This window comes from Aspergillus tubingensis (genome assembly GCF_013340325.1).
Source record: "Aspergillus tubingensis WU-2223L DNA, scaffold_2, whole genome shotgun sequence".
NCBI classification, from domain to species: domain Eukaryota; kingdom Fungi; phylum Ascomycota; class Eurotiomycetes; order Eurotiales; family Aspergillaceae; genus Aspergillus; species Aspergillus tubingensis.
The window spans coordinates 537,525-554,340 of NW_023336276.1; the positions used below are offsets into that span (position 1 = coordinate 537,525).

Below are 16,816 nucleotides of genomic sequence, written 5' to 3' on the forward strand. Positions count from 1 at the left end.
GATCTTGAAGGCGTCAAACAACAGCAGGAACGAGCGGGACTAGAACTCCGACTACTTGAAAGAAAGGGATAATATACCTGACCATGATAATTGCAAGATGAATCAGATTCCCCGTTGTTTACAGGAAATATAGCAAAGAGCTGACTACTAATTCTAAATGCAATAGAACAAGCTGAAATTACTTGTGCTCAATATAAAATAAGATAATATCCAAACCTTCAACAACAAGCGTTAATGGTGTAGCGGTAACATTCAACCCTTCCACTCCTCTTGTGAGGTTGAGCTCTGGGTTCGACTCCCAGTTAACGCACAAACATGATTTCTTTTTTTACTGCTCCACATACGTATCTGATCCTAACCAATCGATTATACATAGGTTACATCTCGATAGTCGCCATTGTTGAAAGGATCAAATTCGCAACCTTCATACTCAACTCAATTCCGGCCCTCTGAATCATGTAAAGCGCCCTGTTATTCATTCAGGCACATGTCCGTCCGACCGACCGCCTCCCACATTACGGATAGTGCCCCACCCTTATCCAGAACCCACACGTGACCTCAGAAAAGGCCGCCCCTCCAATTCCAAGAATATATTATTGCATCCTACGAACGCCCCCCCACGATAACCAATTTCTTTCATTGCCTGTACAGATCAATATCTCCCATAATGGCGCGCGTCCGCCTCGCCCCGCTCTCCTCCCTCACTCAAACCCGCTATGTCCTACACCTCTCCGACGGCAAACGCCTCGTCCTCTTCCGCCTCCCCACGATCGAGACCCCGAAAACCAAAGACAAACCTCGAGCGCGCAATGACGCCAACGGCTGGTCCTACTACGCCATGGAAGCGGAGTGTCCGCATGCCGGCGGCCCGATGAAAGATTCCTCCATCGACATTGAAGATTCGGCGTATATCGTGTCTTGTCCGTGGCATGCATATGATTTCAATGTTGAGACGGGAGAGTCGAGTGTGGGGATTAAGGCGTGCACGTTCCCTGTTGATGTGAGCGCTGAGGATATGGTGGTTGTTGAATATACCTCTGAGAAACTAGGGGAGGGAGTGGAGTTGGCGAAGTTGGAGGCTGTGAGTGAGCAGATGAAGTTGAAGAAGAGTGTCAAGGGTGTGAATGGTGCGACGGCGACGAATGGAGTAGGTGGTGAGGATGAGACTGAAGCTGCGCCTATCCGGTATCTGGATGATAATGCGACGGTGTGTGAATGGTGTGCGCATATTCTGAACACGTCGAACCCGGAACATAAGATCGAGTTGACGGCGCATTTATTCAAGTTGTTTACGGAACGAGAGGGAACGAATAAGCCTATGGTTATCGGGACTAGAGACGGTGTTGACCTCCCTGATTTACCGCCTAGGGATGGCGTCAAGGATGTGAACAGACAGGCAGTTCCGAAGCCGGGTAGAGGTGGTACGCAGAAGAGCAGAATCAACATGCTGCATGCGCTGGCGAACATTGAACAATGGGCAATCGATCTGGCGGTTGATATCTGTGTGCGGTTCGCGAAGTTCCAGACGGAGTCTCCAGATGCGCTGGGTCTTCCTCGGGCGTTTTTCCACGACTGGTTAAAGGTCGCCAATGACGAGGCGAAGCATTTCTCTCTCCTCCGGACAAGACTCGAGGAACTTGGCTCGTACTTCGGTGCCCTTCCTGTTCACCATGGACTATGGGACTCTGCGACCGTGACTGCCCATGATTTGCGCGCCCGTATCAGCATCATTGCGTTGGTGCACGAGGCGCGCGGATTGGATGTGAATCCGGTGACGATTGACAAGTTCCGCAAGGCCGGAGATGGAGACAGCGTTGACACGTTGGAGATTATCCACAATGATGAGATCACCCATGTTACGACGGGCCATCGCTGGTTGACCTGGATCTGTGCCCAGGAGGAGACGGATCCCGTCAAGGTATTCCGGGGAAATGTACAAAAGTACTTCCGCGGGCCGTTGAGAGAACCGTTCAATACAGAGGCCAGGTTGCAAGCTGGTCTGGATAAGAGGTACTATGAGAATCTCTCGGGGTACGAGGGAGTTCAGCCTGCTTGATCGCTCGTTGAGTGGTAGCTCCATATTGAAGAGCGTTTCGAGTTGCTTGCTGCTCTGGCGGCTGAGCACCATCCCAGATAACATGGCGGGTGGTGCAAAGGCTTTAGCAACTCACACCCTTGCCAAAGAACTTTGATTACCAGCAGCATCAGGATCGGGTCTATCCCTACTCTGCCGCAGGATCCGATGTTGCAGTCATTGTCATCGATGATAGGCATACTCAGTTCACCCTCTGAACACTTCGTCACTCTCTGATCAGTCATGCCAAGAAGTGCCCTACGTGAGGGGCAAAGCACCGTGAACTGCTTAGTGATGCGACACTGAGGGAGTTGTGCCACCCCATTCTTAATGAAGGTGCATGACCCCAGGTACGTACTTGTGGGACTCGTGTGGTCAGGAGTATCATAAGTGCCCGCATATTTTATGTCTCGAGATGACGACCTCTCCAAAAGCATGTCCATACAACTAGAATCATTACGAAAGATACCCCATATAGATTAGACCAATAGTTTAACAAATCATTCAAAGTGAATTTCTATACATCTAATCGTAACAGTCAAAGCTCGTAAGCTCATTAGATCGTCAACGTCCCCGTCAACTGGGTATCAAGCACACTCTTTCCCACATAAACCGAATAATCACCCTTCTGCAAAACCCAAGCTTGGTTCACTACATCCCATGAACTGAGATCGCGCCTCGTCAGATCAAATTGGACCTTCGTGTGATGGCCCGGCTGGATAAGTTTCTTCTCGAAACCACGGAGGACCTTTGCTGGGCCACCGGGGATACCCAGATAGAGCTGAGCGACTTCAGCCGCAGCGACAGATCCAGTGTTGGCGACCGAGCAGGTAACCGTAGCCACCACATCCCAGAGGGCGGGAATACCGCCTTCCTCGATGGTAGAGTTGGGAGGTAGGTAGTCAGTGTTCACACCGGTGTGAATGGAGATCTTGAGACCCGAGTAATCGAAGGTGGAGTAGGTGAGACCGTAGCCGAACTCATAGCGAGGGGTGATGTTCTTCTGCTCGAAGGCCTTGTAGTCGATATAGACACCTTCGGTGAAGTTGTCCTGCGGGTAGTACAAGTCCTTAGTTCCTTCCGGAACTACAGGGCTCAGGAGAGCACCGTAGTCAGAGGCGTTCTTGGCGACGGTGTAGGGAAGACGGCCAGAGGGGGATTGTTTGCCGTACATGATCTCGACAAGGGCGCGACCGCTGTCTTGACCGGGGAGATGGCCGTAGATGACGGCAGTGACGTTGGGGTTGTCGACCCAGCGGTCGACGAGACGGATGCCGGCGTTGTGGATGATCACCATCGTGTTGTTGCATTGGGAGGCGACGTTCTCGACCAGAGTGTCGGAGTAGGGGTCGGCCACGTACGGACGGTCCCAACCTTCAGCTGCGGCTTCGTTAATGAAGACAAGGCACGCTTCACTAGCCGGGTTTACAACTGGAGACTGGGAGGCAAAGTCCCAGGCGAGGAAAGTGTTGTCTTCATAAGCTTGACGTTGGAAGGCATCGAAGGGAGCGTCGATGTAGGATGGAGTGCTGGCGCCGGAGCCGCCGCCGGAGATCATGGTACCATTCAAGGAAACACCAGGGCCATTTTCAGAGGGGTTGGTGCTGGAGAGGAACATGTATTTGAGATGAGAGGGGTCCACGGCGGTGCCGTTGGGATAACTTAGAGTGTTGTCGAGGCCCATGGTCCAGAGACTCCAGGAAAGGTCGTCCATGGTATTGCGTTGCGCGGCGATGGCATCATATCCGAAAAGTGAGAGGAACTTCGGTTCCTTCAGAGGCAAGGCGTTGTCAGTATTTTTGACAAGGACGTGGCCTTCGATAGCCTCCTGGAGAATGGTGGCCTTGGAGGCAGGATCGCGAGCATCAACTGGATCATGGGGCTCTAGGAGGCTGATGGGCATGCCAAAGCCGGGGTCTTCCAGCTCTGCATACTTGTACCATGCAGCGACGATGCGAGTTGCCATGTCATCGAGACGCGTAGACGAGAGCGATCCATTACGGACAGCCAACGATAGATTACCATTTTCCCAATAGACGGAGTCAGGCATGACCATATCGAGACCTGCCGCTGCACTGGCAATACCCGACTGCTGGGCATTCCAGTCAGAGACGACAAATCCTTGGAATCCCAATTCACCCTTCAGCAGACCATTCAAGTTCTTGCTGTTTTGACATCCATAGCTGTTGTTGATGCGATTGTAGCTGCACATGACGGCACCTGCACCAGCTTTGACTGCATCCTGGAAGGGCCACAAGTAAAGCTCGTGGATAGTTTTGTCATCGATATTGGAGGAGACCGACTGGTTATAGCTGTCTTCCAGTAGTTGGGGCGTGTTGCGGTTCGTCTCCTGCTCATTTCCGATGAAATGCTTGACGCAGGCAATGACGGATTCCTGAAGACCACGGATGGTGTTCTGAACGAGGGAGCCAGAGAGGTAGGGGTCATTACTGTATCCTTCCCAATTGCGACCACCTCGCGCCATGCGGCCCAACGGGCCTACAACGGGTCCAAGAGCAACATTCGCTCCCTTGCGCTTGAACTCTGCACCCATATAATGTGCGTGCTCATAGGCGAGGTCACGGTTCCACGAAGCCCCGATATGGAGACCCGAGGCGTAAGCGTTGACCATGTCAGTTCCCCGCACACCGCTCGCTGCATCTTGAAGACACATCCCTGGGTACCCCAGTCGGGGGACACCACCAGACATTCCAGAGCAACCGTTTGTCGTAGACGTATAACCATAGGTGATGTTATTCTTCTCATCGTTGGTCATCTGTGCCACGAGAGACTTGGCTTTAGTGAACGCCTCTTCCCAATCACCCGATCCACTGGTTTCGGCTAATGGCTGGATTAGATTTGATCATGACTAGCAGGTCAGGATGACTTACGGGTGGGATAGACAGGTTCTGAGCGTCCATAGGACCAGTAGTGCTCTAGCTCAGCAACGTCGACTGTTCGCTTCTGGACTACAGCGGCATCTGCCAGCTGCAGCGCAGCCGCATAGAGGGTGAGTGACACCTTCATCTTCTCAAAGTTGCTGCGGAGGATTTCCTTGATGGTGAGTTAAGAGACATCCTAGGCGAATATCTGGGTCCTTATATACCCACGGCGCAGGATCCAAACATTTGATTGTCCGCTCCAAAGTCAACTATGAGCCAACCCCATTCCGACCCCCTTCCAACCCCATTCCATCCACAAATCCGGCCAAGGCTTTGTCAATTCTCGGCAATGACAGAGGCAGAATGACTGCGGTATGGCCCGCACAAGAACCCGGAAGAATAAATGGCATAGGGTTCCGGGTCAATCTCGGAATAATAGCCAATTAGACGCTTCACAGAGAGCGACATCCGTGGGGATAGCTCGTATGGTGAGCAAGTCGCGTGGCCGACTTCGGTCCCTGCTCGGCTCCACGAAGTCGGTGCCATGAGTATGAAGCGTTGAATTGCGGGGACTCCACACTCGGAATAAGCGAGACCTCCGCGTTCTGCACCCCAGAACGGGAAAACGTGACGACGATGCCGGCAGAATTTCGGCAGATACTACCATCATGTTGCGCTCGCAAGGACGCCAAGTGAAGCTAGCGGTGGTTAGGCCGTTTGTGCCATGGTCTTCTTAATAACTGCGGAACCTTATTCGCTTCTTCACACTTCCCCAGAACGATGTCATTCTCCCCGGGCACGAGAAGTAGGGTGGGGACTGGGGAGACAAACATGCCACATGACATGACAAATGAATGACTAACTGAATTAGAGGTAGTTGAATACTATTCGGAGTATGTATCTTCCCTCGTGGGGGCCGACAATTGGATTCAGCTCCGACTGGAAATTCCCCGGGGAGAAGCTTAGTGGTAGATAGATGGAAGAGAGAGAGAGGAAAAAGGATGGGAAGAAAAGCTGGTTGTGTCCCGCTCTTCCCCGAACTCGCGCATCCCGTGCCCACGATCAGGTGATTAATGAAATGGCACGACAGCCAAAAGCTTCTTCTTCTTTCCTTTTCATCTGCAAGGGCCTGTGATGGATGAAGGATGCTCTACGGTTCCTACTGTACCCCCCATCCCTTCTAATCCAACACTCGGATTCCCACAAAATCGGCCCCGTAAGATTGAAATCCTTCGTCACCCCCCACATTCCCAACTATCACCTCGTTTAACCCTTCCTTCCAGCCACTAGTCAGTAGTCCTAAAGTTGCAGTATCCCACCATCCCAACCCCGGACCGAACAGCTCGCTATGTCTTCCGCTCAGCGGCACTTCGATCCGCACCGGTTCCTCGCTATTTACCGTCACGGTCAAGTTCCGAGAGTTGGATCCCCAGCCCCAGGACGAGTCGAAGGCAATCTCGTTGTTAATCCAGTCAATTTCCAGATACTTGCTCCCACTCGTAGTCGCGGAAATCGTTGCTTTGGCTGTGCCACTGGGACTGATGTAGCCGATTTTTGAGCCAACCGGCTGACAATAACCGCTCCCACAGGTAGTCAGTGTAGTAGACCCGGCGAGGGTGAAGTTCGTGCAAGGGTAGTACGTTCCATTCGGAGCAGTGATGTGAATGGCGTCAATGGGTATGGAGGTGTTGATGGTGACTGTGTTGGAGGAGCCGGCAGTAAGTGGGATGTTTGCGGAGACTAGCGTCGATGATGCGGGGACCTGTACGGATATTATACTCTGGTTGGCATTTGATCCGATGCTGATGGTTTCTGCTGAAGAAGCTGGCTGCGAGAAGTAGACGCTAACTGTGTACTTGGCACTGGTTGTCACGGCATAAATGTTTTCGAATGTTGTCGTTTGCCTAACAAGTCAGAAACATACATGTTGAGACGAGGATGGACATACCCAGAAGACTCCCCGAAAACATCCCTCGGATATACCCCGACCGCAGTCGTATTCTGAAGTTCGAGCAGCATCGTGCCATGGCCGGCGACTGTCGCCGTGTAGGAAGTGACCACATTCTGCGCAGTAGTGCCGTCCCATATGTTCTTCACCGTCCCTGCATGTTGGAGTCCAATATCCGGCAAATCTAAAGTCAGGTCCCTGCTTTCATTGCGCCAATTGATGACTGCAGCGACTGTCCGTCCATTCGATAGCGGCCCACTCCATACCTCATAACCCTCTTCGGTCCAGCGCCGGCGTAGACTGGCACTCTTCCCTAGTGCATCCTGATTGAATGCGACCACGTCCTTCTGTTTGAGGACTGCTAGTGACGCGTCATTGATGGCAGTGAGCTCGTCCTTCAGTGCAGCGCCAATAATCAGCGGGCTCTTGAGAATGGCCCAGAGAGAGAAATGGGTCTGTTCCTCCGGGAGAGAAAATATATTATTCCCCACTTCGAGCATGTCAAGGTCGGGCCATTGGCCTGGGCCAGCAAAATCCGTTTGTGGAGCTGCCTGGTTGATAATGCGGAAAATTGTTCGCCAGGCAGGGATGATGTCGTTGCCAATCCGCCAAGAATGGCCGAGAGCAGGGGCCCAACCTGCGGGGAAGCTAATCCCCCATTCGCAGATCTGGAATAGAATGGTTCGATTTTGCTGCAATAATGCATGAGACATGTTGGCAAATCTGGGTTCCGGAGAGGTGCTGGGGGCGTAATTAACGTTGGGGTAGTTAGTTGCGGCGTCAGAGTAGCAGTTGTCGTCTAGATAGCCCCATTAGAAATGTGGACTCAAGCAGAATACTATGGACATACATTTGAGAGAGTCAACATTCCATGAGGCAAATGTCCTGGCATCTTGTGCTTCGTGATCTACGGTGCTCGATTAGCAATTCGCTCTCGCATTTGGCCATGACCGTTGGCATACACAGGCTTCCTGTCTCATTCGGCGGACTTCCACATAACAGAATTCCAGAATCTTGGTACACGCCGAATAAGAGGCCCAAGTCATGGAGGAAGTCACCCATAGCAGGGAATCCTTGAGGAAATAGGGTTTCATTCCAGGTCAAGGATCCGTCAGGCAGTCGGTCTGCGACCGTCCAACCGCAGTCTGTCGTGACATACCGATATCCAAGTGATGATAAGCCTAGGTCAACCAATGCTTGTGCATTGGACCGAACGATGGTCTCGTTTGGGGAGCACGAGTAGTGATTGTATGTGTTCCATCTGGCCAATGGTATTAGTCCTGTATATGGTCAAGGCGTGCTCAGCCTACCCCATTTGTGGTGTCAATGCTAAGCCATCTTGCAGCCGTGGCTGTAGGGATGCAGCGGTTACTACACTGCTCAGTGCAGCATATGCCAAGAGGTGAAGCAACATCACGATTTTCAACTCCGGCTATTAGTACTGAAGGCGCTGGACCATGAGTTGCGTCAAGTGCGGGGTGCGTCTGCAGACTATTTGTATTCATGCATTTAACCGATGCTCTCGGCCTGAAGACTCGGACATAATGCATCACCACTTAATTAGCCGGGAACACAAGTTTGCAACATCAGCTCACAGCTTCGAACAGCCATGCGCAATTCTGACTATTGCCAAACCTTCATCTGCTTGGAGACTCACGTATTGGACGACGAATATGTTTTCAGCCACAGCGTGGCGAGAATAAGGTTATATGAGCGAAGCTATACTCCCGCCACCATTCGAATTGTCTTGGACTGTTTTATCCGGATAACCTTCGCTGCTGCGGCTTGTGCTTTCATCATCGGTGGTCGGCCATGAGGGCCGTTTGGATGGCTTCAGCTGTTAGGGTGGGGACAAATTGGGTGGCAGTAGACGAAACCTTTTATATAACCGAGAGCGCTGTGGGATGTGTCATCGTTGAATTGATCTCGAAACAGAAGCCAATTACCGTCAAATCCAGCTGTATCGAGTCGGTGACTGCTCTTTAAGCATTGTGATCGTCAATCGGAAGATCATTGAGCACTCCAAATGCTCCACCTCATTGTCTAATTCCATTAAACTTGCCTTGATATTGTGCATAATTCCTTTAGATTCGTCAGTTGTTCATTGCCAAGTACCCAGCCGAGAGCATCTGACCTGATCACCTCCCTCATTTCGTACAATTCCTGCATTTTATCTTGCACCGAATCATGAGCTTCTCTGATGTTGCGCGTTTGAATATGACCTGAAGCATGCTATTGAACCCCCTTCGGTGATTTTGAAGATTGAATGAAGTTCACAAGATTGCAGATGACATTCGAAAGTGCATCAGTATGACATGGTAGCGAGACGAAATTCTGCATTGTGTCGAAGCGACAATAATGCAAAATCGCTGGTCAAGAATTAATGTCATCTAGCTCAATCTATTATCTTGCATTTATCACATTGTCACTTTTTGTCAAGAGATAAAATCAGCAAACACCTACAAGGACCGACCTCTAGTGTAGTCGGACAAGGTGCAACAGTTCCATGAATTGATACAGATGATAGTATAGTGTATTTCAATATTAATTCACCATGTATATGGCTAATATACTCGGAGTCAAACTTCCAAGGACTAAGAAAAGGAGGTTTCGCCACTCCTAACGCCATTCGTCCGGGGTTTGGCTATCTCACTAGCGGCATAACAATGCGCATCCGTCGAACTAAAACAATCCCCGTAAGACAAGCCATAATTCTTCAGACCCCGAGGCTATTTGCATATGAGGGAAAAACTGCATCAGCTTCGTGATTGGATAGCCCCACGCATGAATGCAGACGCACGATAGAATCAGAAGTCACACCGCAATTTCACCGATGAGAATTGTATGCCAAATTACACGGTTTATGTGTATGCAGTACGGCTAAGGTTTCGGACGTGACTTGTCGGAATTGCTCAAGTAGGATATAAAACGCCGACGGATTCTCACACTACTGTCAATCCAAATACGCGCCGTTATGACTCACGGATCCCTCAAGATCGCTCTCATTTATGAGTTTCGCGAGGCCTACAAAGCCCTCGGTTATTCAGATGTGGACTGCAACAGGTTTGAGGTCGGAGAAGCTGCCGATCACATAGCTGCAGTTCTCAAAAAGTTGGGACATGTGGTTGTCCTTATCCCAGATATCCATTCTCTGGTTGAAAGGCTCGCAAATGGCGAGTGTAGTAAGTGGGACTTGGCATTCAATACCACCGAGGGCCTGCATGGATTAGCCCGAGAAGGTCAAGTTCCTGCATTGTTGGAGGCATACCAGATTCCGTTCACATTTTCGGATGCGGCCACGATGGCATTGTGTTTGGACAAGGGCAGAACAAAGGTGGGTGGGCATGGGGACTATTTCAGACCATTGCAGCTAACGGACGCTTGATAGATGGTTCTTGAGCATTTCGATGTCCCAACTGCGCCCTTCGCAGTGATACACTTTAATCATACCCATGGAAAGGCGCAAACTTCATTAGATGAAATCCTCTCGATGATTCGCATGTCTCGACATTCCGAAGCGCTGCTGAGTCAATATCCATTGTTTGCAAAGCCTCTTGCCGAAGGCTCATCCAAAGGCATTGGAGTCAGCAACAAGATAAAGAGCATCGAATCGATATGTGAGGTGGTCCATTCTCTTCGAGATTCTAGCCCTTCATCCCTTGGGGTTCTCATCGAGAAGTATCTTCCCGGCCGAGAGTTCACTGTAGGCATCCTAGGAACGGGCGATGATGCATGGGTGGTCGGTGTCGACGAGATAGTATGGTGTAGCAAAGAGTCAACAAAGTCTAATCCTGAGACAGTAGAGTACACCACTGAAAAGTCCAAGTCAGCCGATGATTGGGCAGGAGAGGCCGACGAGATCAAGGTCGATCGGGATGACCAAGAGGCTGACCTTGCTTGTCAGACAGCTCTTCGAGCATGGACTGTTCTGCGCTGTCGCGATGGAGGAAGAGTTGATATACGAATGGACAACTCAACTGGGCGGCCAATTGCTCATGTCATGGAGGTAGGTAGATCAACTGACAAACATACTTGTCCTTGGCTCACAATGGTTCAGATCAATCCTCTGGCCGGTCTTCTCCCACATTGGTCACAATTGCCCATGATCGCCGAACACAATAATGTCTCTTATGATGAGCTTATTGAACACATACTGAAGAGTGCTATGAAGAGGCGGAGGGCTCAAGTTCCGAACTGAGGGTATTTGCTGTTACAGAATAAGCTGAGTTGACGATTACGTAGACATAACCAGCAACAAACCACTATGGGAAGGGAAGTACTTTCTTCAGAACGTAATGAATCATGTAAGACGTTACTATGCCGTGGCAGAACCAAACGTTAGATTACCGTACAGAAGGGAGGCTCTCGTTGCGTGATCTGCCCATATCTTTCCTTCAACTTCAAGAATTCAAGAAGTCTAGAACTATCTGTGTCTCAGTCGATTATTAGCCTAGGCTTCTAAACTAGATGCCTTCTAACTGTGAACACAAGTCTGTTCCATACATTCCCTGCCTATTGACACTAGAGAAATAGTAGGAATTACTCCAATGTCTCAGGTAGATTTTACTGACTGAGAGAATGCCACTTAGAGCAACATTCGGCTACTGCACCATCCTAAACAGCCTTCGCCATGCCAAGAGACTTCTTCGGACTATTAGCTTCTATTGAAGTCACGGTGCATGCTACACCTGCACGCTTGAACCGGTAGTGACTATGATGTAAACTGCGTGATCCACCAGCTGACCACCGACAATCAACCAGAATGCAGAGACTCTTCACACTGTGAGAGACAGTCCACCCACGATGTGCGACTCCAAAACTTTCTCGGATAGCTGAGGGCACAGAAACCAGGATGGAGTGGGTGATTCCAACCACAGTCAGTGTCATCTGTGGCCTCGATATCCCGAAGGTCCGAATGGTAGTATCAACAAGGTACTTCCAATTGCTAGTAGATCTTATTCGCCCAAAACAAGGAACAAGTCTATCGAACTATACCTTTGTCGATCCCATCTCATCAGTGGGGAATTGTCCCACAATTTCTTCAACGGGTCGGAAGGCCATCGGAAAGGGGGAGAGCCACTCATCACAACCTCAATCACAGCCTCGCCGGTTGAATTAACGGGTAAATAGTGAACTAAGACAACGGTTTCGCTTGTCATTGTTCCCGAGGTTTGCCAGTCCCCAAAATGAGGCTTTGTGGAAATCGAACCGCACCAATCCGCAAGGGTCTATCCTATCGACCCCCTCGTCCCCTCTTACCAGTCCCATAATCTCCCACGCAATGGACTATCTATATCGCCCATCACGGCTGCAACATATATGTATGTCTCACTATCAACCCCTCATACAGTCATCCCACATCCCCGTAAGACACTTCTCTCAATCAATGACAAACTCATGGTGTCACTTCGGCCCGTCCGCCTCCCCCAGAATGAGACATGTCTGTACTAATGTGGGTCTCATATGCGCCGATCGATTTCCCTCACCCATAAGAAGCGAATCCACTTACTGGAATTCATGCAATCACCGTTGCCATTTCTCCGATGTCTCGCCAGGGGCACCCACATGGCCTCCAGCCACAGCCAATAAACAGGCCTTTCAAACCCCGCCGTGTTAAATTTAGGTCACTTTATTGCCATCGAGGGGGGACCCTGAATTTTAGACTAAGGCAATCATATTCCAGTAGTAGCTTCCATCGGACCAATCGCCCTTTCTGGGGGCGATGACAGCATACCTGCTGTGCTGGGTAAGTAGGGACTGCCTGTGGGTTGAGACATTGTATATTGGCAGCTGTAAAGCGGCCGTTACTAATTATGGTGCTGGCCGAGCGAGATGAAAGGTATAAAAGGTAGCTTGATGTCCTCGATAATCATGCCTTCATCATCACAAGTCTCTCATATCCTTCACACCCACCCAATCAACAAACCAACTCTTCCCAAATCTATACCAAACCATCCTTCAAGATGCAGCTCAAGAACCTGATCTTCGCCGCCGCTACTGCCGCCGCTCTTCCGGCCACCGACGCTGCCACCAACCAGCCCTTCGGCGTCATCTCCATCCACTCCGGCAGCAGTGTTCAGTATGCTCCCTTCAACGCCGCCCTTGGCAGCATCTTCGCCGGCCTGAAGAGTCAGAACGCCAGCTGCTCCAACCCCCAGGACCAGACCGCCACCTTCGTCCTCAACGACGGTGCTCTCTACCTGTATGACCAGTCTGCCACTCCCCAGGAGCTCTACGTTGATCGCTCCGGCATGGGTATGTTTATCTCTTTCCTATCGTGTAATCAAAAGTACTTTTTGCTAATATGGATTGATTTGCTACAGGCCAAGGCAAGATCGGATACACCACCGGCGCTCAGCCCGCCCCCAAGAACGGTGAACGCCAGGGCTGGTCCATCGACCAGAACAACCACCTGCAGTTCGGTGGAAAGGACCTGATTGCCTGCCCCAACAGCATCCAGGGTGCCTGGAGCATCTGGGCCGATGCTGGTGTCGAGAAGCCCGGCTGGAACGAGGGCTGTGAGGGTATTGCTGCCCGCGTTGAGTACAGCAAGAACCCCAACGTTTGCTCTTACACTTCCAACTAAGGCAGTACGGATGATTCCGCTGGATGCTGCTTGACAAGATGCTTAGTTGGGTTTTTGAGTTCTGCTGTCGAATTTGAGTTGTTATTCATTTAATATAGTGCTATATAGCGAATCCATTTATTTCGTCGCTGAAAGCTGTGGTCAAGTAATTTCTGATGATATTAAATACTCTGTGATGAGCATATCTCGGCAGTGCCTGGCAAATCTTAAGGCACCTTTTACGCCGATGGTACCTACTTCCGAACAGGAAAATTAGCCTTCATACTTCCTCCTCCCTCATATATCGCGATGACGCTAAGATAACGTTGGCATAACCTGCGACGGTGGAAGAGGAATTCGATAGCTTATCCGTCCTGTGGCGATCTTATCTTAGCGCCGAGCTTGTCAACATCTGGTCGAGAAGAATGGCTACGTAACCCAGTAATGACCGATGTAATGATCCAACACCCATATGGAACTGGCGCTCGTGGCGGTTATTCGTCGCCAAATAATTAGTAGCTAAAGAAACTCACGATGCATCTTTCGAGGCCATAAATCAAGTGAAAGGCAGGAACTATCCTCCAATGATACGTGTCTCCATACTAATGTTCAACTGTGGTTGCGCTAGCAGTAAATATATATATATATATTGATGACCAGATCTGAGTAATCCTAGTGCATACTGCGGTAAAGCGGAGGCACACTTGGTAGGTTAAGAAGGGCCCGAACAATGTGCGTATGCTTTCGAAAAAAATAAGTATATTTAACATCGGTTGATCGATCAAGAACAATTTTCCGCATTGTATCTCAATCTCGACTGCAAGCTTGTTAACGGTCTGAATGGGTATGGCTACATGCTAAGTAGCGGTCTAAACAGGCTGCAATCAAAAACTACAAACTTTTCGAAAGTACTAATTCGCATCATTCGAGATAGTGACCTTCGCCATAAATAGTCATCTTAAGAAATATCAACATCGTGCGATCAACATTAAAGTTGTGCTGAACTTCGATAAGATTACAGGGTCAGGGGCCACGGGACCGCCAGCCACCCGAGGCACCAACATTCCCTGACTGAGGCATTAAGGGTCTCACCCATCAGATGACAGAACTGAATCTAGATCACCAGCGGGACCCCAAGTGGCTTCAAGGCAACGTATTCTCTGCAAGCTGAAACCTCAACAGCCAGCAAGCAAACAAACAGTCAGTCACACTACGGGTGTCTTTTCAATCCAACTATACAATTTAGGATGCTAGGTAACTTGCATAGCACAATTGCTCCATAAGCGAACAATCCCACCACATCCCCGGATCCCCCGGAATCCATACAGCTCACCTTTTCCCTCTATAGTCTAGTCCATCGCCCTGCGCTTTCTCGAAGGGTCGATGACCGAATCCGCGTTCACAAAACCCCTAATACCAAGAGACAATTACGCACATGAAACGCTCTTCGTCAGAACTACCGAAGCCAAGGCACAACTCCGACGATCCTTCTCCCGTCCAATCCGGGCCGATATATCCGACCAGTGTAGTACAACATTTCGAGACAGTCACAAGCACGAGCTCAAGACATTTGGATTAGAATTCAATGGTATAGTGCTGCCTGTGAGCCAAACCAAAAGAATAACCCAGTGAGATACACTCCATCGTGAGCAGAGCAGAGCAGAGCAGGCAGAACCCAAATTCCAGTCAAGTCATGTGGTGGCAAGCCGGTCAAAGCCACAACCCGCAAAAAAGAGAGCGAATCGGGATGAGAGCCAGTTTCCCAACCCAACGGACGAACCAGGATGTTTCCAAGATTCGGAGTTCACGGATAAGTTCTATTTCGGTGGTGGCAGTACCATTCCCTACCACTCCTACTACAGTGTACTTATTGCAGTACACTGTTGAGTGTGGTGAACAGTCGCAGTGAAAACAGCCAAGCCGCGCGCCACGCCACAGCCACAAGTTTACTAACAAGAATAAGAACAAGATACATGCAAGAAAAAACCTCAACCACATCATAAGCAAATAAGCCAAGCCCACGAATAATATGCAGAAGCAAACAAAAAACAAGCGAAAAGCAAACGTCATCACAGGCAACACCATTCCCACTGCCCCATTCTGGCCTGGTCTCATTAATGGAGTATAGTGTTCTAGTCTAACTCTCCAGGTTCAAACCTGACCAAGGCCCTGATGGAATCGCATTGCGTGGACCCATCCCCCCAAGAAATATGTCCTCATAGTGGAGCCACGATGCCGTGTTCCGTCGAATTACCGATGATGGATGGCTCGACACTATCCACTTTTGCAATCTGCGATGAGATTTTATTCGTCGGTGCCTTGGTGGATTTTCATTGCCACGGTGGCTAGGCTAGGCACTGTCCCATACGGAGTACTGGTAGGGTGCTATTCTTATCCGTTGAGAACAGTGGAATCGTGTGTATTACTCTATTGCCCTGGTGATCCTTATTTGAGCCTCTGGGAGGGTAGGGTAGGGGGGGTATAAATACTTTGCTTTTCCTGCTCTATCTTCCTTACATATTTCTCTACTTATCAATCATATCTACTACTTTCTCCATACATCGGGGTTTTATCTATCTATCTATCTACCACTACTACCAAACCTAATCTACTACACCACAACCAAATCAAACCAAACCAAACCAAACCAAACCATCACAATTAAAAAAACAACCACCAAAATGAAATACGCCCTCACCTCCCTCCTCCTCACCACCGCCCTCCTTTCAACCCCCACCCTCTCTACCCCCGCACCCGACGTGGTCAGCGACGCCATCGGAATCGCCCAAACCGCCGTATCCGGAGGCGAATCCCTAGCAACCAACATCGCCAACGACGCGACCTCCATTGCCTCTGACGTCGCGACCGGCGGCGCAGCGGCATACTCCTCCCTGACGTCCGCGGGCGGAGAAGTAGCCTCTAACGCCGAATCCTGGGGCACGTCGGTGGCGTCGGATGCGCGGTCCGATGCGTCGGCGGCGGCATCGGATATCAGATCTAAGGCGTCGGATGTAGCGTCGGAGATTACTTCTCGGTGGGAGAGCGCGACGACGTTGACGGGGTCGAATGGGCAGCCGACGAGTACGGAGACGATGAGTGGGAAGACGACGTTGACTGCTAGTACGGCGAGTGCGACGGGGAGTGCGGCTAGTACTACTAGTACTGCTAGTGGATCGAGTGCTAGTGCGACGAGTTCGACGAGTGAGGGGGCGGGTGTGGCTATGGCGACGCCGGGAGTTGGGTTGGGGATGGGGGTTGTGGGAGTTGCGGGTGTTTTGGGGGTTATGGCTGCTTTGTAAGGGTGGAGTTGAGATGAAGGGGATTTGATGATGGATGGTTGATGATTG

General features: G+C 50.3%; 6 protein-coding genes and 1 non-coding gene across 7 annotated transcripts; 5 read left to right on the plus strand and 2 right to left on the minus strand.

Annotated features, from left to right (window-relative positions):
• Positions 1 to 228: 228 nt before the first annotated feature.
• AtWU_t24 lies at positions 229 to 310 on the plus strand. The gene is given in 2 exon segments: positions 229 to 264; positions 276 to 310. It is a non-coding gene; the product is annotated as a tRNA-Gly (tRNA).
• Positions 311 to 667: 357 nt separating this feature from the next.
• On the plus strand, positions 668 to 2,056 carry AtWU_00748 (Rieske [2Fe-2S] domain protein; the record flags this gene model as incomplete). Its single annotated transcript, XM_035495863.1, has 1 exon — positions 668 to 2,056. The coding sequence occupies one exon, from the start codon at positions 668 to 670 to the stop codon at positions 2,054 to 2,056; it is 1,389 nt and encodes a 462-aa protein (XP_035351756.1).
• Positions 2,057 to 2,630: 574 nt separating this feature from the next.
• Positions 2,631 to 5,101, minus strand: AtWU_00749 (beta-glucosidase; the record flags this gene model as incomplete). Its single annotated transcript, XM_035495864.1, has 2 exons — positions 2,631 to 4,915; positions 4,966 to 5,101. The coding sequence occupies 2 exons, from the start codon at positions 5,099 to 5,101 to the stop codon at positions 2,631 to 2,633; spliced, it is 2,421 nt and encodes an 806-aa protein (XP_035351757.1).
• A 1,035-nt stretch (positions 5,102 to 6,136) lies between these two features.
• Positions 6,137 to 8,318, minus strand: AtWU_00750 (alpha-galactosidase D; the record flags this gene model as incomplete). Its single annotated transcript, XM_035495865.1, has 5 exons — positions 6,137 to 6,860; positions 6,905 to 7,703; positions 7,755 to 7,811; positions 7,867 to 8,165; positions 8,215 to 8,318. 5 exons carry the CDS (start codon positions 8,316 to 8,318, stop codon positions 6,137 to 6,139), a joined length of 1,983 nt encoding a protein of 660 aa, XP_035351758.1.
• A 1,560-nt stretch (positions 8,319 to 9,878) lies between these two features.
• AtWU_00751 (D-alanine--D-alanine ligase family protein) lies at positions 9,879 to 11,102 on the plus strand (the record flags this gene model as incomplete). Its single annotated transcript, XM_035495866.1, has 3 exons — positions 9,879 to 10,238; positions 10,293 to 10,910; positions 10,962 to 11,102. The coding sequence occupies 3 exons, from the start codon at positions 9,879 to 9,881 to the stop codon at positions 11,100 to 11,102; spliced, it is 1,119 nt and encodes a 372-aa protein (XP_035351759.1).
• Positions 11,103 to 12,867: 1,765 nt separating this feature from the next.
• Positions 12,868 to 13,490, plus strand: aspf34 (cell wall protein PhiA; the record flags this gene model as incomplete). Its single annotated transcript, XM_035495867.1, has 2 exons — positions 12,868 to 13,159; positions 13,228 to 13,490. The coding sequence occupies 2 exons, from the start codon at positions 12,868 to 12,870 to the stop codon at positions 13,488 to 13,490; spliced, it is 555 nt and encodes a 184-aa protein (XP_035351760.1).
• Positions 13,491 to 16,150: 2,660 nt separating this feature from the next.
• Positions 16,151 to 16,768, plus strand: AtWU_00753 (putative GPI anchored protein; the record flags this gene model as incomplete). The annotated part of the gene is made up of 1 exon (XM_035495868.1): positions 16,151 to 16,768. One exon carries the CDS (start codon positions 16,151 to 16,153, stop codon positions 16,766 to 16,768), a length of 618 nt encoding a protein of 205 aa, XP_035351761.1.
• Positions 16,769 to 16,816: the final 48 nt, after the last annotated feature.